General features: G+C 38.6%; 1 protein-coding gene across 3 annotated transcripts; it reads left to right on the forward strand.

Moving 5' to 3' along the window:
• Positions 1–259: 259 nt before the first annotated feature.
• Positions 260–24,563, forward strand: TBC1D31 (TBC1 domain family member 31). 3 transcript variants are annotated; one of them, XM_069779978.1, is made up of 22 exons: positions 260–407; positions 2,422–2,568; positions 3,143–3,258; positions 5,159–5,337; positions 8,332–8,483; positions 8,911–9,070; positions 9,307–9,507; positions 10,710–10,886; positions 11,726–11,805; positions 11,909–12,055; positions 12,312–12,445; positions 13,447–13,580; positions 14,174–14,353; positions 15,459–15,691; positions 16,312–16,464; positions 17,627–17,762; positions 18,703–18,795; positions 20,548–20,616; positions 21,733–21,927; positions 22,350–22,500; positions 23,432–23,548; positions 24,257–24,563. In XM_069779978.1, exons 1-22 carry the CDS (start codon positions 331–333, stop codon positions 24,406–24,408), a joined length of 3,183 nt encoding a protein of 1,060 aa, XP_069636079.1. In that variant the 5' UTR covers positions 260–330; the 3' UTR covers positions 24,409–24,563. The 3 variants fall into 3 exon arrangements, with proteins under 3 accessions (XP_069636079.1, XP_069636080.1, XP_069636078.1); XM_069779977.1 differs by having other exon boundaries at positions 261–407; positions 20,548–20,688; XM_069779979.1 differs by lacking the exon at positions 11,909–12,055 and having other exon boundaries at positions 20,548–20,688.
• Positions 24,564–25,542: the final 979 nt, after the last annotated feature.

Consider the following 25,542-nt stretch of genomic DNA (forward strand, 5'->3'; position numbering starts at 1 on the left):
CACTTTTTTTGTCAGACGTGGCCTCCACTTTATGAATTAACCGGCACCGACCGCGCTCCGCTCCCCCGTTCCCGCCACGGCCCCCCGCGTGACGCCCGCGAGGAAAACTACAACTCCCGGCAGTCCCCGGGGCCGCCGGGCGGGGCGGTTCCCCTCCCCGGCAGGCCTACCTCTGAGCGGGGGGGGAACGCCCGCCTCCTTCCTACTGCCCTCCATTGGTGAAGCGGGAAGCGGGCTGTACCATGCGTGCGGCGTCCCCCGCCGCGGCGGCCGTTGGAAGGAGCCCTGAGGGGAGGCGGCGAGCGCGGGAGCGGCGGCGGCGGGCCGAGGATGGAGAGCTCCGACCTGGGCGGCCGCCAGCAGGGCCCCATCTGGCACCGCAAGCCCTGCCCGGCGGCGCGGCGAGGGTAACGGCCATCCCGGTCCATTCCGGTCCCCGCGTAGCGCTGCCGCCTCAGCTCGCAGCCGTGGCCGTCCCCGGCGCTGCGGCGCGGAGAGGCCGAGGGAGCGGGCGGGAGGGGCAGGGCCAGGCCGAGGCCACCTGAGCTTCTGCAGCCCGGGGATGGATGCCCGGTTGGATAACGGGGAAGAACGTTCCCGTTGAAGGTGGAGCAGGTCCCCAAGGAGGCAGGGAAACCTCCATCCTCGGAGGGGCTCGCAGCTTGACTGGGCAGTTATCCCACTTTAGCTTTTCGGTTTTAATTGTACTGAACAAAATACCGTGGGTGAATCCCCAGAGTTTAATTAAAATGGGAAATACTAAGAAAATACAGCCTGGCCCAAGCTGAAGAGCAGCAGTCTGAATCCTGCCTTGGGGTACCTGTATGGTGTTTGACCTGGGGGATCCAGGTGCTGCTCTGGGAACTCCTGACTTTATTCTCCTGGGTTAGTTTAGTGGCAAAGGAACTTTTGAAAGGCAGAGTGCCCTGTTGGGGAAGTCCTGGGACATGCTGTAACTATGCTGAGAAGTGCTCACATTTCAGGGTGTTTTGAGAATAAGAAGCCGTACTTTGCGTGGGGGGGGGTTGACGACATTGAAGACCCTGACATCACTAAATTTTAATTATAATTTAAAATAGCTTAACATCTTTGTAATTTGATTTTTGTGGCCCTTCCCTTTTATTGCAGAAAAGAATGGGCTTAACAGAATGAAGTGCAATTAGTTTTGTCTCTTGTCTGTACCGTGGCTGCATGGCCCTTCTTCTTCATCTGATATTCACTCAGGCGTTGTAACATACACCAAGAGTTGCATGGAAGTGCTCAGTTTCATATTCTGCTCTCTTAGAAACTGATGTCTCAGATAGCTATCAGTATCTTATATAGCCATGGTCACAGACTTCTGCAAGTGCCCTGCAGACTTTAATCAGCCTGCCAAAATCCTATATAGTTTTAGATATTTAGTTTGACTCTGAATTTACATCCAAGTGATGATAGAACACAATTGGTTTGCCCACTGTTAGCCAAAAATTCCAGGAGTAGCAGATGTCCCAGATGTTAATGTCCTGCTTTCTGGAAAAACGTTCCTCTTACGGCTTAGTCTGCACATGGGCTTCAGTGCTGCAGCTGGGTCCGTTTTATGCTGACAGCATGGTACAAGGATAGAATGTGAAAAAAACAGCAACTTTTGTTCCATAATATCTCAGATGAATAATGATAAAAAAGGCTTCCTTCATGCATTTGAAGACTCTGGAAAGAAGTGGTATTAAAACTGATTTCCCCCCACATCTAATCGGAGTGGTTTCTTACAATAATTCATAGCTTCTCAGTTTTCTAGCATGTTTCTTCACACTGATAATGAAGAGCCAGGTTCCTTGCTGAGTGCTGAATTGGGCTTTCAGATACATTAGTAGATGATATGTCAGCATGTATGTTAGTGTTATTCATTAATAACATAAATTAAAATCAGGTAGCCAGGAGCCACATAAAAGGATCGTGAATGGTATTTCCCCCGTCTGCTTTACATGTCTCCTAATTACCTTCCAATACAGTGAATGACTTCCTTTCTTTAGTATATTTTTTAATATTAGAAATACGTGTTTTTCATGGAAGAAGATTGTAGCGTTCGCCACATATCAGGGTGCCACTATTAGATCACTGGTCGGCCCGGACCAGGGAAAGAGACAGATAACACACACAGTGTGAGCGCCAACTTCCGCCTTTTGTTGCGCAGTTAATTCCTTTTATACTAACAAGGGTAGGTGGGATTACAGATACATCATAAGGCTGCGACTAACCCTCTAACTTTCCGTGACATCGCGAGATCTTCTGAACGCCGAACCCTACAGAAGATTTTTCATAGACCACTATGAATGATTAGAATTGTAAAACCATAAGCTAGGAATATTTTAATCCTAGGTCTTGGAGAAATACGTGTAAATAAAATGATTCTAAGCATGGTTGTTTTGCTTGCTTTCTTCACAGAGTTATAGTAAACATAATTCATAGTGTCAAAGGATACCATTCAAAGACAATACGTTTTCTGAATGTGGCTTTTGACAGTTCCGGAGATTCTCTACTCGCTGGAGACCACCAAGGGAATATATATGTTTTTGACTTGAATGGAAACAGGTAAGAGTATTTCTATCAAGACATTTTAATTGTCTTGACATCTGTAACATTCAGGAATATGGAACTTGCCTGGACAGCGTGCCACAGGTCTGGTTTTAACCCTCAGTTTTCCATGAATGTGGAAATAGATAGCAGTTTGCTCAGAGCTGAAACTACAAGCCAGTGTCTCATGTAGGCTCCCTAAAATTATTTTATTAGTTTAGCTGCTCCAAAATACCAGAAGTTTGTAACTCCAAACTGAACAGACAGCAATTTCATAGAACTTAAATACTACCACTAGAAGTTGTTCTTTGAACACTACCGATCAATTAATAATAGGAGCCATAAATTACAATAAATTGGACTTAGTATTGTCATTTGCAGAAATACATTAATCACTCTTTTCAGTTTTATACTACTGATTTTTAAAATATTAGCACTGATTTTTAGATTATTATAATTAGATATGATTTATTTGCTCCCTTTAGAGTTTATTTTTTCTCTCAGTGAAATATATTGAGACTGAGTATGTTATTACTTCACTTGACACGGACCAAAGTTTCCTAACACAATGAGAATGTGTGTTTTTAAATAGGTTCAACCTTGTTCAGCGAACAATGCAGGCTTGCACTGCTTTGGCATTTAATCTTCGCAGAAAGACAGAATTCCTGGTGGCTTTGGCAGATTATTCCATTAAGTGCTTTGATATAGGTAAGGAGAGATTTAAAGGCTTACTATCTGGATTGCTATAAAAACCTATATAATTTTAGTTTTGATCTCAAATTTTTCTAAGTTTTTTTGGTGGAAATCTTACTAGTATTTCATGCCATCTGTCCAAAAAAGAAAAGTTTGGGCCCATGTGGGTTACAGTCCTGTGGGTAAATGAACCCTTTGCTCTGTCAAAGTTTCTTGTTCCCACTGAGTCACGCAGGCATCTGTTTAACTGGATTATAGCAAAGGATCACAATTCTGTACGTTACCTTTTTTAAAAGCAATTCTGTATATGTTTGCTTAGAATGAGGTGCTCTATGCAAAATCAAACCAAAATCACTTGACAGTATGCTAGTTTGCAGCTGAACCAGTTATTAACTATATTTACAGTAAAATATTTGATAAAAGAACTAAAAGAACTGTTAATGCTTTTGAGTATGCAAGTAGATCTGTATCCTTGTTCAAAAGCAATATTTAAAATTGATTTCACAGGCCAGCTGTGTGTCTGTCTTGATTAGAAGTTTAATGGTGAAACGCATTGACAATTCATTCTTCATAAATTAATCTTAACCTATCAAAAAGTGCAGTTGTAGAGTCTCATATCATCTGGATTTAAATGTTTTTAAAAAGCTGTAGGAATCACTCATCTGCAGTTTGAGAGTTTGAGTCTGATATTATGAGTGAAGATCTTAATGTAACATGGTTTCCCGAAACAGAGGAAGAGTCAGAGTTAAGGTCTGAAATCCTCCATGCTTTTTCTCCTCCTTTCAACCACAGTAAGACCAAACTTAGATTTTGGATGCACTTAGAGAAATCTTAATTTTTCCAGAGTCCTGCATGTTTATATGGTGCTGTTTCCAGATACCAAGTCACACTGAAGAATGTTTAAAAATAGAAGTGTTATTCACATAAGTTAGTATTGGATGAACTATCCTTAGAGGTGTATTAGATAATACTTAGTTGGCGGGCTCCATCCTCTTCTTTAGAAGCCATACGCTGTAATCCCATGTCATCCTCCCAGGTGACAATAGCTTTAAGCACTCAATTGTCTGTAAGCACAGCAGAAAGTTTGACTGTTAGGCTTTATAAGCTGCTTTATAGCCATTTCCCATCTGATGCCACAGCAGTAGGTCAGCTGGAACTGCCCCATGGTCTGTCAGGCAAACTACCCAATGTAAATAGTGTAATAGCCATGAACACAGTTTGGTTGCTGAGGGAAGATTAGTGGTCATGCAGTCACAAGTGGGAGACAATGTAGTCAGGGAACCATTTCCTTAGTATGCAATACACAGCATAAAAATGTTTTGGACTCTAAAAGAATTAATGAGGTGTTGCTTTCTGACTGTGCCTTTCTATAGTCATAGCCTGTTGTCATTAAACCTTTCTTCCTTGCACCTGTAAATAGCTGCGTAATCATTCATACACATTGTCCACAAGTAAAAACAAGTGGAGAATTCTAACTAGAACATTCAGTCTCAACTTGCAGAGATTACCGCGGTGTTCACATCGGATAATCTACCTATGAGGCCTGCTGAACTTACCTGATCACAGTGTTCATGACTTTTTAAGATTGATTCTTAGGCTAAGTTAAACAAGTCTGTGCAAGTTGGCTTTCTGTGTAGAACTGAGAATAACTTAAGAAATCTGTTACTTGGAGATGAGGAGGCGGTTATGTTTCTCTAAGGTATAATAGCTATATGAAGACTGATACCTTTGTTTCCTGTTTTTGGGGCTGTGATGGTAAATGGTCATATACTTAAATGGGTCGTATACTTTTAAGCACTGGGTATGCTTAAAAGTCTCCTTCACAGCATGGTGTCAGCAATAAAGAGTAAAGTAGTAGTTGTTTCACTTTGAATGACTTTCATATCCTTTTCATTTCTTTCATCAACTCCTGCAGAAACCAAGGAGCTAGTTAGTTGGATGAGGGGACATGATTCTTCGGTGTCTTCCATCTCTGTCCATGGTTCAGGCAGGTATGCCATCACTACATCCACTGATACAGCACAACTGTGGGACTTGGACACCTTTCAAAGAAAAAGAAAGCTGAATGTTCGTCAGTCTGTGGGTATACAGAAGGTGAGTAAAGAGCAATTGCTAAAGGGTGAACAAGCATACCTCAGTAGGAGTAACACCACATGTTAAAATCACAGTACTTTAAAATATTTTTTAAAATACAGCCAAATCTTTTCTATGTTCTTTGGGTGTATCTCCTTAACAGTCATCCTATCACATCACGCAGACCACTGGAATCATGACTCAATAGTTGCAGAGATCTGCTGGGAACTTTTAAGGAACCTCCATCTTCAGAGATACTGAAAACTTGGTTGGATGTGACCTTGACTACCCCAATTTAACCTGGAAGTTGGAGCTGTCTTCTAGACTGACCCTGCTTTGACCTGGGGGTGGGCTTAGAGGCCTCTAGAGATTGATTCCAACCTGAATGATACTGGGATTTAAGGGTGTTGTTAAAAAAACAGGTTTGGTGTCATAATGGTAACTTGAAACAGTCACCACCACCTACCCCATTCAGCTGCTTATTCCAAAGCTGCTCTTCTTTCTATGCACACTAAGCACTGAATGTGGGAACAAACAAAGCTGAAAAGCAACACAGCAAAAAGGAGTTGCTGCTTTTCAGCCTAGTGGTTTCTTTGCTTTGGTTTGCTGCACGGACACTTATACTGGAGCAACACAGAGGATGAGAAGGATGACGTGTTTGTGTCAGGGAGTGGTTTAAATAGGTCTTCCTTAGCGTTACGCTGCTTTAAACAGGTCTGCCTGCGCCACCCAATGTCAAACTTTGGCATAAGTACTACAGAAAGTACTGACGCAGTGCCTGAGCATTGCTTACACACGTGCTGCCCTGCAGTGAATAGTCTTACAAATACCACTTCAGACCAAAGTTCTCGTCAGGCTGGTCACTAAAAAGCCATGCTGATTTTGCAGAGAACACGGCTATTCATTTGAGCGTCTTCACCGTGTTCTAGGTCAGGCAGAAATTTTGTCAGCTTGAAATAGTCACCTAGCAATTACTGTGGAAGATCATACATAAGTTTTTGTTTGTTTGTTTGTTTTATTAAAACTGTTGTGTAGTGCGTGTTGCTAAAATAATTATCATGTCTTCCCTCCAAAGATGGCTGCATTTCTTTAGTCGGCAAGATTTTTCTACTGCTCATTATCTTTCTTTGTGTAGGTTATGTGTAGGGGCTTCTTATTGATAAATGCCTCAGAATTTGATAGGATCAAGATGGTACAGTATGGAAACAACATTTAAATCCAAACAGTAGTGACTATGGTTGAATGAATAAATCACTGTTTGGGAATCAAGAGCCCACTTTTGGTTTGGCTCTACCATTTCTGACAGGACATTATGCAAATAATCCAATTTATCTGGATTTAATTTTCCTGTCTAATGACACTTACTCCCATGCCACGATTTAAGACATACAGATAAGTGCTTTATTAAAGATCAGGTTTATTATTAGACCACAGCCCTGATGCTCACTGTCCAAAGGTGGATTCTTGCTTACTGTCTGAGCCATCGTAATAGTGCCACACCAATCTCTGCGGTGTACTTTTCAGTGCTTCTTTACTTAAGCACAGTTGCACTCCAACATACACCTTCTGTTAAATTGGTATGTGGCAAAGCTAATTTAAAAAGACAGAGACTGAGCTGCACACTGTAAGAATAGCGGGTAGAAAAGAAAATGAGAAAGAGCTAAGAGAAGACTTCTGTAATGACCGTTTCCAAAGCATCACTGCTTATTCAACAGCTGCTTGTGACAATCTTGTGATATTTTTCTAGGGCAAGGCAGAAAATGAGGAACTGTTCAGTACTCCAGTTTACCAAAATTTAAACTTCATCCATCTGCATGATAGGCATTTGTTCTCAGTTCATTGTCTAGACTTCCTCAGGGTCCCTGAAGGAGGACAGGCAGCTCAGTCTGTCTGAAGATAAATGACTCTTGTAGGTGAGATGACTCCTTCCCCACAGGTAACTTTTGCTCACTGTCAAGTGACTAATTTGGCCTGAACAGCCAACTTTCAGTCACTAACATTCAGCAAGATGAATCCATCCCATGTATCCAGATTTACAGATTTTCAAGGCCCCAAGAGACCATTCAGACCAAAGCTTTGAACTTCATAGCACTGACTTAATCTCAGCCAGTGAGTACTTCAAGTAGTCCCTCAATGTTCAGATACCAGGAGACATTTTCAATTTAACCTTCAAAATTATAGGTACAGGGAATTTGCTGAAGCTGCATGTGCTGCTACCAAAATAGAACCTCTGATGTAAACCAAAAATTTATCATTAATCAAGAATATATCTGATGACATCCAAAAATGTAAATAATCTGATTTTTTTTCTTTTTGAGATTACACATAAACAATAAACATGTTCAAAATAATTTTAAAATATATTTACAAGCTTTTTGGTTTTATCTTCATTCATCCTCACAATAAAATCTGCATTTTGTATTTGGAGAATACATTGCTAAACTTTCTATGATATTTTTTACTTTTAATAGTTGTACGTAAAACTAAGGAGTTTAAGTCTAAAGATGAAGGCTTCATAGAGTGCATTTGCAGACTCATGGTACTATTTGAATGCTGAAGCTAGTTTGAGAAGATACAACAAGCAGTTGCTCAGCGAGCAGTTCTGGCTCATGTCTCCCATCCCTTCCTGCTCCTGTGTTCATGTTCTCACTGTTTATATTGTGTCCTCTCTGGCACTCATCAGAAACCTCCACAAGGCAGTTTAACAGTCAGAAAAATTACACAGATAAAGATTTGTGTCATTTCAGTGAGTTAAACTGCCTTAGCAAAGGGTATAAGAAGTTCTGAACCAGTGCAAGGGAGAGCGGGCCTGCCTAGGCTGTAACAGGGGAAGGGGACCTGCTGCCTGTGCGATCTGCCTGTGGGATCTAAGCCTTGCACTGCAGCTGCATTATGCAGTTATAGTAATAGTCATGGTTTCTTGGTGTATTTTTTTTTGCCATACACTTTGGTCCAATTTAAATGGTACTTCCTTGACAACGCATTACATTTTTTTTCTTTTCCATGTTCTTCCAGGTTTTTTTTCTTCCATTGAGTAACACCATCCTCAGCTGTTTCAAAGACAATTCTGTTTTTGCATGGGAATTTGATACTCTTTGCTGTAAATACCAGTTGCCAACTCCTGTAGAAGGTTCTGTATTGCTTTATAAGGTCTTTGCAGTTACCAGGTAAATTGCTATTTTGAACATTCTAAAGGCAGACTACAAAAATTGTAGTTTTAAAACAGGTTTTCTTTCCTTGTTTGTAATGTTTTACAGAACTATTGAGCTTTATACTATGATAAGCTTTTGAACTCTGCTGTGACTGATACTTTCGGCAAGGATCAGTAGGGGTTTTTATTACAGTCTTACAGCAGTTGAAATAAAGCAAGTTGATTTTTAATGACCACTAAAATAAGGTTTAAACTATCCTTTACAAAAGCAAATTTTATTAATTAGGAGCTATTTTATTCTTTCAGGAGAGTATGACAGGAATAATGGCAGATTCAAAAGTGATTTGAAGGCATAGGAGGAAATGTATGATCTCTTTCTTTTTAGCTAATACTAACTTAAATTATAGTATTCTGATGGAAACTTTTCCTCATCTGTGATCCAGAGATGGCCGGATTTTTGTAGCTGGTGGAAAATCAAATCATCTTCACTTATGGTGTTTAGAATCAAAGCAGTTGATAAGAATAATCCAGATGCCTGCAAAAGTACGAGCTGTCCGTCATCTGGAATTCCTCCCTGACAGTTTTGATGGGGGCTCCAATCAGGTCAGTTTTTTTACAAAGCTTGAGACTGGAGTATTTGGTTAGTTGATTCAACACATATACTTTGAGGGCTTTTGGGGGACACTAAGGATATGGGCCCATACCATACAAAAGGAAAGTTACTCTGCTAAATGTTTGCTCAGTTGCTTTTTTAGCTTAATGGAATGTCATTGCTGAATTGGGTATTCCTCTTTGTTTTACATTGGCAATATTAATTGATGAATCCTTTTAACTTATAGGTCCTTGGCGTGTTAAGTCAAGATAATATTATGAGATTTATCAATATAGAAACATGCAAACTTCTTTTTGACATTGGGAGTCATGAAGAGGGAATTAGTACAGCAGCGATTAGCCCCAATGGACGGTATATTGCATCAGTAATGGAAAATGGTAGCCTTAATTTATACAGTGTCCAAGCGTTGACTCAAGAAGGAAATAAGGTAGAGTGTTTCACATTTCTTAAAACAGCAGTAAATCCCATTAAAGTTGATACTTGTTTACATAACTTTTGTATCATCAGTAGTTTGCAGACGTATTGGAGTGCCATATTTAACACTACAAATAAAGAAAAAGTGATTTGTAGAGTTGCCTTCATAGTTACTCCAGCTTGTCAGGTAATACGATGTTTTTAAAGTATATATATCACTGTGTTTCTGGTGTTGGGAGGAGGGGGAGATGTTATTTCTTTCTACAGCAATTTGTATGGACCAATTTCTCTTTGTAATGACATTCTGGGGGAGATGGAAACAGCATAACTGTGCTGCTTCTGTTCCATTTCCTATAGGAAATGTTTTGCAACTGATATTCTTTTAAACTGCAGGCATGAATGGTGTTTTTGTTGCTGTGATTTTGTTCTTCTGACTCTGTTATTGGATACCAGCATCCATCATTATAGCACAATGATACTCCTAATCCTTCCTAAACAACAAACATTCTAAATACCAGTTCTTATTTTATTAAAGTAATTTATTAATGGGAGTCAGGTTTCTAAATCCAGAATTCCATATATCTTTAATCACCATGTCTTTGAAGTAAACAGTAACCAGCTTCGGATAATGATGGAGTTGGAGTTGAGGAAGGATGTGTAAAGATGTCACACATGCATTCCATTTGCACTTTTGCTGCCGGTTTGACATGAACTGGGATATCCACTTTGTTACTTGCTTTCCCAATCTCCAACATTGAATTAATACCTCACTGACACTGAAGACTAATTAAAGTTCGTGAAGGTCTTTTGTATTCTTTTTAACTGGTGCTATAGAAATGCAAAGTATTTTAGTGACATTGAGAAACACACTAAAGTAAATAACCTGAACAGTACATGATACACATTTATACTATCCCAGTTACATTTTAGTGTTTCCCAAGTGAGGAAATAACATGATGTTTGAGTTGGTTTGGAAGCTACATAAACCTTCTGACAGTCTTTCTGTTTTATTACAGCAGTTTTATTCATGGGCATATTTATTCAGGACTATAAGGTCCATATATATTTATTTATGGTATAAATGTGCATCTATTCTTCTTGCTATGGCCATCAAGCTCAAAAATATAGCATATAAAATAAGAGTAAACATCAAATTGTAGTGTTATTTAACCTGCCTTACAAGATTTTAACGGAGGTATTTTCACTTAATATTAGCCTCCACCACCCATGTTCAAAGCAGTGGAAGATTCATCCAAGTACACGTCCGAGGCAAATAAACTGACAATGAGAGTGACTTCAGGAAGGTCAGAGTGGCCTTGGAAATCCAAAGGAAGCAAAATTCAAACCAGATTGCTAAAACTGCAAGTGAACACATCACTTGAAAATAAAGAGGTGGGAAGAAGCTGCAGATATTTTGTGTCCAGTCTGCAGCATTTAAATTTTATTGCAAAAAAAATATTTAGCCACTTACTTTAAAGAATAAGTTCAGGCTCTTATTCACTTGGATGTTTGAGCAGAGAAGGGATTAAGGGACTTTTAGTACCATTTCCTCTCTCTGTTTAGCCTGTGCTCCTGTATTATGTGACACAGCCAGAGCTGCCTCCAGTCAGCTTGGGGTACCTCTGAAGTTGTTCAAGCAACTTGTGACACATTTGGATATTGCTAGATCTGATCTGCTTCCCTGCTAGCAAACTGGCACCTCTAAAATGTCTGCCTAGAAGCCATTTCATTTTTTGTTAATTATTTAGAAGATGCATTACTGTTACATTTATTTCCCTTCTGTCATCACTGTGCCATCTTCTCTCTCTGTCTTTATCTTGCATCTCATATGTATATATATTCTCATGTATATATACACACACATATATCTGTATCTGTATATATATATCCTCCTGTAACATTCATCACAATATGATCTATTCCTTATGTCAATGTTCTTTATGGTTTGGCTATATCCATCGTTTCATTATATGTAGTTTAGTCAGTGAGGGTCTGATTTGCTTCTGACTGAAATCAGTGACGGCTGTTCTTTCAGTTCAGTAGATGAATGATCTTTTGAATTATCTTTTTTGCTGTTAAAATACCTAGGATTATGAAACAGATAGCAGTACACTTTTTTTTTTAAATTATGTTAGGAACTTCAGTATTTGCTGCTATCATCAATTAGAGTGCAAGGAAAGAGATTATGAAAGAGAAATGCTTACATTTATTGTTGATCCCCTATTTTGTAGAATGAATTGCCAGGTGGATTAAACAAGAAACGTCTGCGGGCCTTACTGAAAGGATTTGGAGAATATCCAGCAAAGTACAGGTATGTTTGTGTGCATGTTCATGCTTGCACAAAATAAAATTGCTTTGTGTTTACTGGCCTATGAAAGAGAAGTTGCTTGACTAAGTCTGCATTTTAATTGCAGGATGTTTGTTTGGCGTTCCTTATTACAACTTCCTGAAAACCACTTAGCATTCAGTAGCTTAATAGATAAGGGTACCCACAGTGCGTTTGTGAATATTCAAAATGAATATCCCATCAAAAGTATGAAACTGCTGAGAGTTTTACAGAGGTAAAATATATATTTATATTTATTTAAATATTATAGATTTTTATTTTCATATAGTGATCTGAAATGTGTCCAATAACTGGAATCAGCTGTAAGGAAAATTCTAAAATGAAATAGTAGTGCCCTCATGCAACTCATATAATCCTGCATCTGTTTTGAAGTTTACAGTCTTTCTATGTTGTGGTTCTAAAATGCATATTATATTTTTGTTTGGTTTTGGATCAATGTTTGCTACACCTTTGTTTGCCTTTGCATATAGGACCTTATCAGCTCTAGCTCACTGGTCTGCTATCTTTGCTGAGACGCCTTATATTCCTTTGCTAGCATTCCCATTTGTAAAATTATTCCAGAACAACCAGCTGATCTGCTTTGAAGTTGTTGCTACAGTAGTAGGTAAGCAATGATTTTAAAAGCTCAGATATGCTGCAACATGTTTAAGCTTTCCCATGCAAAAGAGCTTTTCCTGATGAAATGAATGAGGTATTTCCTAAGAGGTCACCAGGCTCTCTTCTGAAGGTGTTGCCAGAAATTAATATGTAGCAACTGTATGCTTAAAACAAAAACCTGCTTGTAAATAAAACAAGATACTAGACTTCCTTTTGCAGTGTTTCTAGCACAAAGTTAGCAGTTTAACAATATTTGTAAAGTCTAATCAGCAAAACCAAATGTATCTGGGATAATTATATCATAATAACTGAAATCTCCGAGACATGGGAAAAGTAGTCACACCTGCCTACCCCCTCACCTACTCCCAGTCAAAAGGTAATGATTTCTTAAGGTTTTACTGTGTTTAGTTGTCCTAAGCATGTGGTAACTCAAAATTAGACATTTGGCTGAAAGCTGGCTATGGCCGTCTTCTGAAGAAACATTCTAAATTAAAGTGCTTTACACTTAAATTAGTTGTTGCAGCTGCTGCTAAGTCTACAGAAGATATGTGCTGCCAAGCATACATGCCCACTTTGCAAACACATGCTGTTAGTGAATAAGCATCCAAGTTTACAGAAATTATTCTTAGTATGTTAAAAATTACTTGATACAGGCTGTAGTTTCATGACACAAATACTGGTTTCAGTATTCCCATCTGCCTCCAATCACTTAGTCCCACAGCACGCGGACTTTTCTTCATTTTATTTTTGAGCCAGATTAGTTCCCCAGTCTGGTTCACAGTGTACTGACACAAACACTCACGCCAGTGCAGCTGAAGAGCAGGGTACTGTGGGAATGGTTCAGGGATAAATGCTAGGAAAGAGGAGAGGTGGTAATACCTTAAATAGGTTTTACTGCGTAAAACTACCTCTTAAATTCATAGCCTTTATAACCAAACCTTAAGGCTGTCAAGAGTCTATCACTCTGGATTACACTGGATTTTGTTGGGCTTTTTTTTTCTCTTTCAGTTAATTTTTGTCAGCACTGGTTTGAGTATTTTCCCAATCCTCCAGTTAACGTCCTTAGTATGCTGGAAAATGTTTTGGCACATCATGACAAAGAACTACTTCAGCATTTAATAACATACAGTGTGACTTCACAGGTAATATTCTAGTCAACTTTTATATATAAAATGTCACTGCAGTGAATGATAGTGCACTAGTCTTTTATTTTTACATAATTCTTTTTTGAGGGAGTTTTCATTAAATAACAGTGAATGATATGGGAGTATAAAGAATGTATCATTGCTTTCCTGCAGCTTTTTCTTTTCCATGATCATAAATCTCACATATGTGCTACTGTAGTTTTTAGAAGTCCTTTGCTTTCAAGTCCACATTGCTTGAAAATCTACTCATCAAATTATAAATGTACTTTTTTTTTTTTTAAAGTGGGCATAGGTGTGATGAATTAATTTTGTAATCCCTATTTATCATTAGGGATGATTTTAGCTTCACAAATCTAAACAGAAGATTCAGACATCCAGTGAAATAAATTTATTTATAATCACCCCATATTAATTTTGAATGTTTATAGTGGGTGATAAAACTTACCTTCAAATATTCTGGTTTAGTTCCTGTTTCTTTCACAAGTCAATAGATTCTTCATATAAGGCAAGAAAATTTCATATTATTTCTTTAAAAGGAATGGTAAAATTGTACTAATGGTTTATTTTATCAATTTTCCCAAATAATGTAGGTTTATGCATGGCCTCTTCTAGAAACACTGTTCTCTGAGGTTCTAACAAGAGAAGAATGGCTGAAAGTCTTTGACAATATCTTCTCCAACCATCCTTCATACTTTCTAATGCTTGTTGTTGCCTATATTATATGTTCCAGAGCTCCCCTGCTTCACTGTAATCAAACAGCTGATTTTGAGGTAAACATCTTCATATTTAAGTCAGTCACATGAAAGTGTACCTACAGAGACTTATAAAACTTTGTATCTGTTGTTACAGAGGTTAGAAGGAGATGTTTCATTTCCACATTAATATATTATTACATGTTTCTGAACAACATCATCTAGTACCTGATAAATATACAATAAATGAGCAAAATATTCAGCAATTTCCTGCAGTTTCATGCAACGAGATGTTTAAAAGCTTTCATAAGCTTTCTAATGCCACTAAAAGCCATTTTGTAAATGTCAGTAGTTCATCAACTACAAAGCAATTCTGCCTCTTTTTTGGGGATCTAATACAGACTTCTGCCTGTGGAGACCAGACACAGTCATTCTGTCATGTTGCTTCATTATTTTGCTTTCAGATTTGCAAAATTAGGCAGTATTGGACGTTCTCTGAAGCTAAATGAAAATGTTTCCTTTCCTTATGCTTAGCCTTCCATGGGAAGAGGAGGTTTTTTCATCTGAAAACATCTCTGTAGACAAACAAAGGCTTCCACCTTGAAAATGTGCTTGTGAGCAGTCAGTTTGACAAACACCAAACAAACATTATTGCTATGTTCAGTTTGACAGACACCAAACAAACATTATTGCTATGTTTAATAATTATCAATTTAAAGATTTTCTTGGTGAATAAGATCTTTGACAGGAAGAATAGTCCTTCAAGAAGAGGAACTTCCAAGCTTCATGTTTGAACACCAGAAGTTGAGGGAGGTTTATCCAGTGATAGGAGTGTCTATGCGGGCAGGTGGACGCTCTAATTTACACCTAGCTTTCCAGATCCCTTATGCAACTGCCATTTGAAGAGAAGGAAAAGAACCAGAACATATTTTTACAACTTGAAGAGGTTTGGGTCAAGTCATTTGAGCCAGTGATATTTTACTAATTAGTAGGGCTAGCTTAAGAATCCATTTTTAAATCAACTTTTGGTATATAGATCTTGCTAATTTGCCTAATTATTCCCAGATAGGTATATTAAAAACTTGCTTAATCTTTTGTAGAATGTAAATGGAAGCATGTCTCTTACAGTATTTCTTTCATCATCGTAACAACCTGGACATTAATGGAAGCATGTCTCTTACAGTATTTCTTTCATCATCGTAACAACCTGGACATTAACGTTGTGATTAAGGAAGCTTATCATCTTATGGAGGCTACGCCACCAGATATCCATCCACAACATATGCTTGATGACTTCATACCACTTACAAAAGGACAGTACCCTGTATTTAATAAATATCCCAAGTTCATTGTGGATTATCAAACTCAGGAATGGGAGAGGATCAGACAGGATGAAATTGAATACTTACGAGAAAGGTATTAACGGGAAAGTTGAAGACAGTATCAGACTGGGAGCGACAGGTGGACACATTTGCCTTTTTCTGTTGTAATGTGTATGCTTGGGAAGAGAGACAATTAAGAAAATTCAGGAAGATTACTTTAAATAGCTGCTGAAGGTTAAGAGTTGTTTGGTTTGACACATGTTTAAGTTAAATCAGTAGTCTTATCTTAAACAAAAAATGTTTGTTACTTCACAGAAAATATTGGGCCACAAGTCTTCAAACTTGAAAGCTTGTAAGTCAGAGCCTAAACCTCCCTTGACCTCGTAGGGTCCAACTTTGTGAAGAGCCAGGAGTTCTCAGCTTGCTATTGAAATGAGTGGGTACCATGATGCCAAAGCACCTTTAGAAACTAGTTTTTGTCAAGAATGTGAGGAAGAAAATATCTGCGCTCATCTGAAATGCCCTGTTGCCTGTAACAGTCAGTATTGTAACTCTTCCTCATGCGCTTTATCAGTACATAAAGGGGATGCCATATTCTTTCATGACATTGCATTTCAGCAGGTCTTTGCTATTACAGTCATCAATTTTTAAGTAATCAAGTTAAATTCTTGATACCTGGCTTGAATTATTAACATGTGATCTCCCTCCATTTAGACAATTAGCACATGAATTAGAAGCTAAAGCACAGGAATGGAAAGCAGAAGATGAAGCCTGGTATCGAAAGCAGGAATTACTTCGAGAAGCTGAAGAACAGAAGCGAAAAATGCTATTGGAAGAAGAAGAGAAGCTGGTGGAACAGAGGCAGAGGTATTATAATATAAGAAGCATTAGGGGCCTGGCTACTGTACCCTGTTATTACATTTGTAACCGTGAGTAAAGGAGAAATAACCACTAATTTGTATAAACTGTAATGTGGGAAAACAGTGTGGTCTGGTGGGTCAGATTTTGGTGTGGGAATGAAGTGATCTGGGTTGTATTACTGCCTTGCCTGAGGGAATACAGCAGATTAGAGGCCAAGTCACTTCATATTTTTGTCTCAGCTCCCAGCCTTTTGTCTGGTCTCTTTGGATTGTGAATGCTCTTAAGCAGTCAAGTGCTGTGTGTTTGCACACTGAGACTTCAGATTTGCACTGTGGGCAGACTCACGCTGCAGATATGAGAGTCACTTATAGTATCAGTGACTGTACACATTCTTGTATTTCTAGTGGATTTAGATAAAAGACTGCTTTATGTATCAGTTGCTGAGCAAAGAGTTGTGATAGCACTGAAGCTGAACTGTTAGTTTGTACATTTTGCAGTTGTGAAGGTTTAAGAGAATTTCAACATCTCCATAGTTTTTTAGATCAACTACAAGTAATCGTAGAATCATTTAGGTTGGAAAAGACCCTTAAGGTCATCGAGTCCAACTGTTAACCTAACACTACTAAGTCCACCACTAAACCATATCCCTAAGCACCATGTCTACAGGCACTTCCCTTAAACCTCTGTAACCTACAGAGTAAGTTTTTGTTTCAAAAGAGGGCAGTGAGCCTTTCTTTGCAAACTAATTCTTGAGTTTGTGGTTTTGTTCCTTGAAAGAGTTTGATATTTTCCAAATAAACTTAGGGCTAATTTTGTGCAGAAAGAGGTACTGGGACACTGGCAATTATTCTAAGGAATAGTTTCCAGTTCTGGATCATTGCAATAGTAAACTAGTGCTTATTAAAGTTGAACAGAAACAGAGCACAGGACTTCAAAGCTCCATCAGACACATTGGCATTAGAGGATGTCTGTGTGTCTATGAATTTAATTTTGTCTTGTAAATCAAAACTGGACAATTTACAAGAATGAAAGCAACTGTCCTAAGCTTTATAAGTTAGAGATTAGCTCACAGTAACTAAGGGATAACTGCAGTGCAAGTTTGTGCTCTTTGGTCCTGACCTTTTATATATACAAGTTCCCTTGTTTCTGTTTGTTTTGGCTTTTGAAGACTAGCTGCTGTGAAAAGAGAACTGAAAGTAAAGGAACTACAATTTCTAGATGCTTCGAGAAGGCGTTTTCTGAAATACCAGCAAGATCAGCGTCAAATGGAACTGAAACGTCTTGATGATGAAATTGCGAGAAAGGCTGAGTATTGCTCAAACAATTCTTTTCTTGAAGGTTTATTAGTGAAAATCAACAAGGCAAAAATGCATAACTAAAATTTCAGTTGATATACTGTGATTTGTGAGCCCAGAGGTGTATTTAGCACGAGGTGGACTGCTTTAAGTGGTAAATGCATAATTTAACAGTTTTATTTGGCACTCACTATGTTCCACTGGCTTGCTTTAACTGGCAAAATTCCTGAGAAAAGCCAGATTCATCTGTATATTGGCAGTGTTGAAAAATGTAATGAGCTCCTTAAAGGGCTAGTGAATTCTCAGCTGTCTGTGGGCTGTATGTCCAGATTGCAAATTAACTCTGCCATTGACTGAGAGGCTCCGCAGCGGCCTCTGGCCAGGCCTGGCTCTGCTCCCGTGTTACTAGCTCGAGCACCATGGCATTCAGATGCTGAGAATGGAAGCTTTTGAACCTCGTGGGCATGAATTGAGTCTTTGCAGGGCCATTCCTCGTGTCTCAGCACCATATCTTACAGAGCACAGCACATCTGTGTGTTCGTTTCCACAGTCAGGGCACTGTAAGATTCATTAGCTGCAGGTCAGCACAGGTTCTGCCAGGTGCAAAGTGGCCACTTCCCTATCTGTGTACTGTCCTCTACAGCATTCCGGGTTCAGAGACTCTTTATTCGATTTGGAGCTGCATCTGTCAGGTTATTAGCACTAGAACAAGCCTGACATTTCCCTAATATGCTTGTCTGGATGCAAAACTATTCCTGTGCCTCATCTCCACCTTGCCCTGTAATTTTGATAGGCAATATTTTCCGTTATTCATGGTATGACAGAAAGTTAACTAGAACTTAGAAGTAGGGTGTGGCTTGGGGTTTTGGACATTCTTCTTGGTACTGGTTTTTCAAGGGAGAAGAGTTTCTTCTTTACTGTATTTTCATGTGTTTCTCTTCTCCTCAAGGTATCCATGAGAGAGCAGGAAACAGCTGCTACCGTTCAAGATGTAGAAGTACGACGGATGGAACTTGAATCACAAAGACAGCTTTTTGAACAGGTAATTATTAGGGAACTATACAGATGTTTATATTTAATGGTTCTTCCTTTGCAGTTCTCAGATTCGGTTGTGTTCATTCAACCAGACTTTGTGAGGAAAAAGGGGACCTTTTTTTTCCCTTTTTCTCTCTGATACCTGTTTTAGAATAAACCCTCTATTGATAAAAGCATTAGTAGAACTCACTGTTTTTTGTTTTTCTGGGAGAAAATACTCATATCCTCTCCATTTTATTCTTCTCCTGTGCAGAGGTATCATCTGGTTGCTGCAGGGTTTAGCTGTGTGCTCAGCTGGTTGAAAGAAGTGAGGAACATGTAAATAAGAAATAAGTCTTTCTTTAACAATATGTTCCTCATCCCAGAAACTCCCACCTTTTCATCTGTGATATCCAGCTATATCTACATTTTCTGGAGAGAACAGTATAGCAGATTGATGTAGTTGATGAAAAATGTCTAATTGCCAACAACATCATTAAGCAAAAAGGAATGGATGGTTTGTGGGGAATGTACAGTTCCTTTCTCAAATGGCTGACTTATAATTCAGAAAGATCACTATTCAGTAATAAAGGGTTTTAATCAATAATACTGTTTAAAGTTAAATATCAGTTAATTATTATAAATGACTGAAAAGCAAGGCTTCCAATGGAAGGCTTTAGTAATGTCCGTTTTGGTTAGAAATAGTTAAGTGTGTAGAAATCACAGCTACATGTGCCCATCTTGCATATGTGCAGATCCGATGGAATCCAAGCAGAAGTGGACATCCAGATAACTAATCCTTATTTTGAAGCATGTGTCTGCTTATATTTGGCTTTTTAAAGCTTTTGGCCATAGACTTTTAATAACCCATGCTGAGCATAACTGGGCTAAATTTCTTTTAGCATTTATTTATTAAATACACAGCCAGCTGTATTGTGGCTACATAACGCAAACCAGGCTAAGCTCATTTGTATTCCAGTACATGTAAAGTCAACTGTTTAAGGGAACTAATTCTACAGTGATCATCCTCTTTAGGCTAGAAAGGTAGCAATTATTTAACTAACTGAGGATATATGTCTCCCCACAAGAGTCTGTAGACAGGCTTTCCCTGCCATGCCCTGAACTGACTGTTTCACCACCGTCAGTGAGGGGCTATATTTAAGCTTAGAAGGCTGTGTATGTTAACTTTGCTTCAGTACCCTGCTGACACAGCTCAATAGATTCCCGCAAGCCTGGGAAGCAGTTATCTCTTCTCCAGAAAACTGTGTAGATGTGCCCTGATGAATGTGAAGAAAAGGTGGTGAGAGTTAAAATTCTATTTCCAGGTCTACTGCTGATTCGTACTACTTTGGCAAATCATCTCTGCATTCAAGCTGCAGATGTGTTTATTATAAGTCCCTGTACCATGACATGATTTATATTTGTGAAACATTTTGAGGTTTTGGCTCAAATGTGCCATAAAAGTGCAGAATATTGTCATAATGAATCTAATTCATTTAAGTTGGAATTCTGCTTTTACGCTCCACTATAATCCAGGGAATGGAATTACATCAGTATCAACCTGCGAGACCACTGTGATGACTCAGGCTTAGTGTAATTCCAAGTGGATAAAACAGCAGGGACTATCACTTTCTTCAACAGTTACGATATGTAGTGGGATGAGATGTGTGTATATATTCAAATACTTGTTTAATGAAATTTTAATAAATGTTAAAGAGATGGAATTACAGATGTGGGCTAGTAGTTTAGCAAAAATAAGTTATGTTTGTGTGTTTGGCAGCACCTCATCAAAGATCAAGAGGCAGTTACACAGGAAATGAAAGAAGAGGTGGATGCCTGTCGAAGAAAGGTGGATCTGGAACATCATCTTGTTCAGAGATTGATGGAAATAGATAGAGAAGAAAAACAGAAAGCTCAGATAGTAAGATGATTGGATCTTAACACATATTTGGGGGAGTTAGTATGCTAACTAGTACAAGTAGTACTAGTTAATAGTATTTTAATTGCAATTAACTAGCTCAAGTTAATGTGAAAATATTTTCTAAAGAAATCTAATTTCTAGATACCTATATTAATAGATTATGACGGTATGTTTCAAGTTTTGAGTTTTTCAAAAATCTGATTGAAGTGTCCAAACAGCTATATAATACTGAAATTCTCTGGGCCTGTCATGGATATTACCTTTTCTTTACTTCTCAGAACTCAGAAGGCATGTAAGACTCAAAAGTGCTTTTCAAAATAAGTCATCCTCCTGTTAAGGAACATGTTTTATTTGTAACCATAATAAAACAAAAGTAAGCCTCAAAGGAACTTTCAGTTGGTAGTACTTGGCAGGAAATTCAGCTGTAGAAGCTGTCTTCTAGATCACAGTAATGAATGTGTGTAGCTTGACATTAGGAATTGTTCAGATTTTCAAGCTCAGAACTTGTAACTGCACAGTTGGAAAAATAGTTGCAGCTAACCCACTGCCCATATGCTTGGCATCTGCATTTATATTTTGTCTAGAAATAAACATATGGGTCTAAATTTTTGTAAACAGACTTTGATTTTTGGAAGCAGATGGGTGTGGGTGGAAGTATTGGCATCCAGGTATCAGTCTTATGTTAATTGCACCTGTAAATCATATTAAATCCATGCTAGGAAAGCAAAATCCCCAAAATCATGGAGAGAGTTGATGCCTCATTCCAAAAGATTTAAAAAAAAAACCAAAAACAGCACAAAACAAAACAAAGACCCTCAGTAAGGGAAAGAATAAGAAGGATGAAGAAGAAGCAGAAGAAAGCCCTGATAGATGAGACAGCCTGCTGTAATTAATGGAGGAGTGGCACTGCAGGTACAGTCTCCCGGCAGGGACATCTAACAGTGACACTGGAGGACACTTCAGTTCATCTTACCTTATCTGTATGTAAGGCTGTGTACTTGAAATAGACTAAATGGATTGCTGGTAAGAAAGATGTTTTATTAGGTGGCTGAAGAAAACTTAGCCAAAGCAGAGCAGAAATGCATTGACACTGACTGGAGGTTGCAAGTGTTGCATAAACTAAGGCGTGATGATCAGGACCGTGAGAAGCGTTATGAAGAGATAGCCAAGCTCCTGCATGACAACAGGGTGAAAGAAGCTGAACTGCTGAAGGCCATGAGGGAAGCGGAATTAAAAAAGGTATTTGCATTATTTCTTTTTCTAAGTGGGACTGGCACAAATGTAACTGTCTTTTGCCCATAACTTGGTAGAGCATAAAACTGAAAGGTATTGAAGAAATATTTTGTTAGGAATCTCCTTTCCTGTTTTGACTAGAAGTTTCTGGAAGCACTAGAGCAAATTGGTGAGGATATTTTAGGCTTAGGAAAGCATATTCCTAATTCTGTAAGTTCCTCTCTTTTTTTTTTCTCTGACCCAAGACTTTTACCTTTCTCCAGGTATCTGAATGAGAAATTTTTCAAAAAGAAACATTCACTCAACTTAATAACCTATATTTTGATTTAAGGGTGAAGTGAAATCTGTAATAATCCAGGTGGTTTTACTTGTTGCTTTTTCCTTGCAACATATCTGTTGAAGACACTTTTAATATCTCTGTTGCACAGTGGGAAGAAGTTACACAGAAAAAAGCTCAACTGGAGGAAGAGCAGAAGGCGGCTGCTGCTGCAGATGAATACAGGAAGTGGTTTTTAGAAGACAAAATGAATGACGCATTAGAGTTGGCTGAAAAGCTGCAAAGCGAAGATGGCTATTTTGGTGAGCGTATAGATAATGCAGTTCTCCTGTGTGGATGTTGGCATGAAGTATTCAGCAACTGAGTACAAACTAAGTGTCCAATATTAGAGATACACTTAAGCTTAACTCCTTTACATAAGTACTTTTTGGCAATATTCTTTCATGAAACCAATATATCAGGCCAGACATGGAAAGGAAACTCAGTTTGAGATCTATCAGATGCAGCAATATAAATGGCATTTTTAGTAGGAGCACAGGTTTAGCTGAGCTTAAGCCAATAGTAAAATCACATCCCTTAGAAATGCTCTGTCAAATAATGTTGTCCTGAGATGACATACGGTATTATACCAACAAGTGACTTACTTTGCCAAGTGTTTGTTCACAGGAAAAATACATTTATGCACTTCCAGATTTGGCCAATACATCCTTCTCAGATGCTGCATTTATGTGTTTTTGCAGATATTTCTCCTATTCCCCCATCTCTGCAAGGCTCACACAAGATTAGTGATTAGTATTAAGATTAAGTGATTAGTATTGCTTTGGGTGAACTTTTTTAGACTTTGCCCTTACTTACCTAATGTTTTTAATATGGATTAATTTGCAACTGCAAATTATTAAAATGGGTGTCTCCTACTAAATCTGCAAGTACGAGTAGCCATATTCCACATGATCTTAGTGGCCCATTTGTCAGAAGATTAATTATATGGAAAGAAACGCACGTGTGGAGCTGTAATTTCTTAAAATGAAATGCAGCGATGATGCGTAGCTTTGACCCATAGAGTAGAAACATTGACTTCTAATTCTGAGCAAATTGTACTTGCCATTAGCTGGAGTAAGTGATTGTTCCAGTTTTGTTTCCTGGAGAAAAACTGTTTCACATCAAGCTAGAAAAATTCACTAGAAATTTAAATGTTTTTAGTTTACAAAGAATCCTTCTCTCCATTTCCCACAGAGAGACTGCGTGATTTAAAGGCCAGACGTACAGAGAGAGGGGTAGAACTCCAACAGGTGCCAAGGTCAGGAAATGTCTGTCTGAATGATTTGTCTGCCTCAGAGCCATCATCACACAGTAAGTTTCTAAGTTAGGACCCTCCTTTCTTTCACATTTAATTTCAGAAGCATTACTGGAACACCTCATTGTGCAATTGAGTCATTATTAGTTGTGTAGGTGTTTAGTGGATAGTAAACCAATTTATTGTTGTATTCTGTCTATCTCAAACCTGAAAAAAATGTCTTTGCTACCAGGGGCAGCACAGGTAGGAAGTGCCTGAAGTGTGTTGCATTATGAGAGTGGTCCTATTAAACCTCAGCCTAGTTTTAATCCCATTCTGACCTGATTATTTTACCTATGGTTTTTCTGTCTTCATAGTTATGTATGATTTGGGGGTGTTGAGAAGATGTTTCATCAAAATCTTACTGAAAGTTATAGTCGGGAATTAATCTGTAATCATTTCCTCTGGGCTGTCCTAGCCATTATGGCCAGTGAAAGTGCTTTTTAAAATCACATGCATCTTATGTACAAAACTCTGCACACAATGGGAAACACGTATCTGTGGACCTGCCATAGCGACCCATCAGCATCTGACCTTTTTGTAACAAAACACAGGCACCACTTTCAAAGAACTTGCTTTTACAGGTCTTAGGGCTGTCTTGCATACAGTGGTACTGATAAAACATAGCATTTCTATGCCAGAGATACCTCTTTTCCAATAAGCATTCATAGTATTTATGGAAAACCATTAGTTGTAATATTAAGTCCAAGTTTTTTCCACTTAAGTGTCTTTAGGCAGAAGACGAGAAGAACTGGCATGCCAAGAGCGGGAACTGATGGCAGAAGTCAGACAGCTCAGACAAAAGCTTACCTCACGGGCTCGAACTCGAACTAGACATCCTCCAACTCGTTTCCCAGCTACAAAGTGGACACCTTGAGACAGTTTGCTCTGGACCTCAGCTGTACTTTCAAATTATTAATCAGCGAAATGCTAAATATGTATAGTGTGATTAAGGACTGATCATAGATTGTTTATTATAAAGACCTTTGGAAATATTTTTATATAAAAATAAAATGCTAGCTAGAAAAATGTATGTTGTTTGTAACCTCATTATTTTCTTAGTAACTATAATGCTGTACTTCTAAAATAAACTCACTTTTTACCATTAAATTATTACACTTGCAGTATTTGTATACTTTATTTGTTCTGGTGGATGCCATGACCTGAAGAAACAAACCACTGTTAAAATGTTGTTTTGTCAGTGATTTGTAAGTGGATTCTACAAGTTGCAGCAGGGAAATTTGCAATTAGAGAAAAAAAACCCTTCCCATTGAGAGCTAAACACTGAAAACAAGGCCCAGAGAGGCTGTGGAGCCTCCGTTGCTGGAGATGATACATATGGTTGTTACACATACTAGCAGGTTCCTTTCATGAGAAAGAAAGGGAGAGAGCATCTAAATAAATATGCTGTTTTCCATGCTGCTACGCTGATTGTCAATGGCTAATATTTTTTGACCCAAGAGTAGAACATTATGTGGTGTTGCAGTAAAAAAGAATGAGGCAAAGTTAAATAAAGTGAATGATTCATAATTGCTGCACACGATGCTGATATAGGAGTAGATTTGGCCGTGTGAAAATATGAGGACCTGGAATTTACTTAATTTGTTCTGCTTCCCATGGGGTTTTGCTGGCGCTCTTTGGGGCAGCAGCATCAGAGCGGGACTGCTCGTGGTGCCCTGTGGGTGCTGAAGCACCGCGCAGAGGAGGGCAGACCCAGACGGTACCGCTAAACAGCACCTCTTTGTCCTTAAATTACATGAAGGCTTAAATGCACAGAGGTGCTTCGTTATCCTCACGTTAGCATCCTCTGCGTCTGGAACCAGAACCAGTCACATTCATAGCGACCAGGATCCACAGAAATCTCATCACAGACCGCAGCAGAGTGCGGGGAAGAGGCGTTGGTTGGGTTTTTTTTTTTTCAAAAAGGGATGAGAATGCAACAAGTAAAGATCATCTTTGGGAAGCAGGAGGAGTAGATGAGAAAATTGCCTTTTTCTGATGACTGTCTTGG

Source organism: Haliaeetus albicilla, chromosome 3 (assembly GCF_947461875.1).
Source record: "Haliaeetus albicilla chromosome 3, bHalAlb1.1, whole genome shotgun sequence".
Lineage (NCBI taxonomy): Eukaryota > Metazoa > Chordata > Aves > Accipitriformes > Accipitridae > Haliaeetus > Haliaeetus albicilla.

Bases quoted from the DNA above. Each gene is read 5' to 3' on its own strand.
- TBC1D31 (XM_069779977.1), top strand. From the start codon at position 331: ATGGAGAGCTCCGACCTGGGCGGCCGCCAGCAGGGCCCCATCTGGCAC. The intron at 5,338-8,331 runs GTGAGTAAAGAG...ATGTTCTTCCAG, and splicing joins AGTCTGTGGGTATACAGAAG to GTTTTTTTTCTTCCATTGAG. The intron at 10,887-11,725 runs GTGGGAAGAAGC...CCTATTTTGTAG, and splicing joins CATCACTTGAAAATAAAGAG to AATGAATTGCCAGGTGGATT.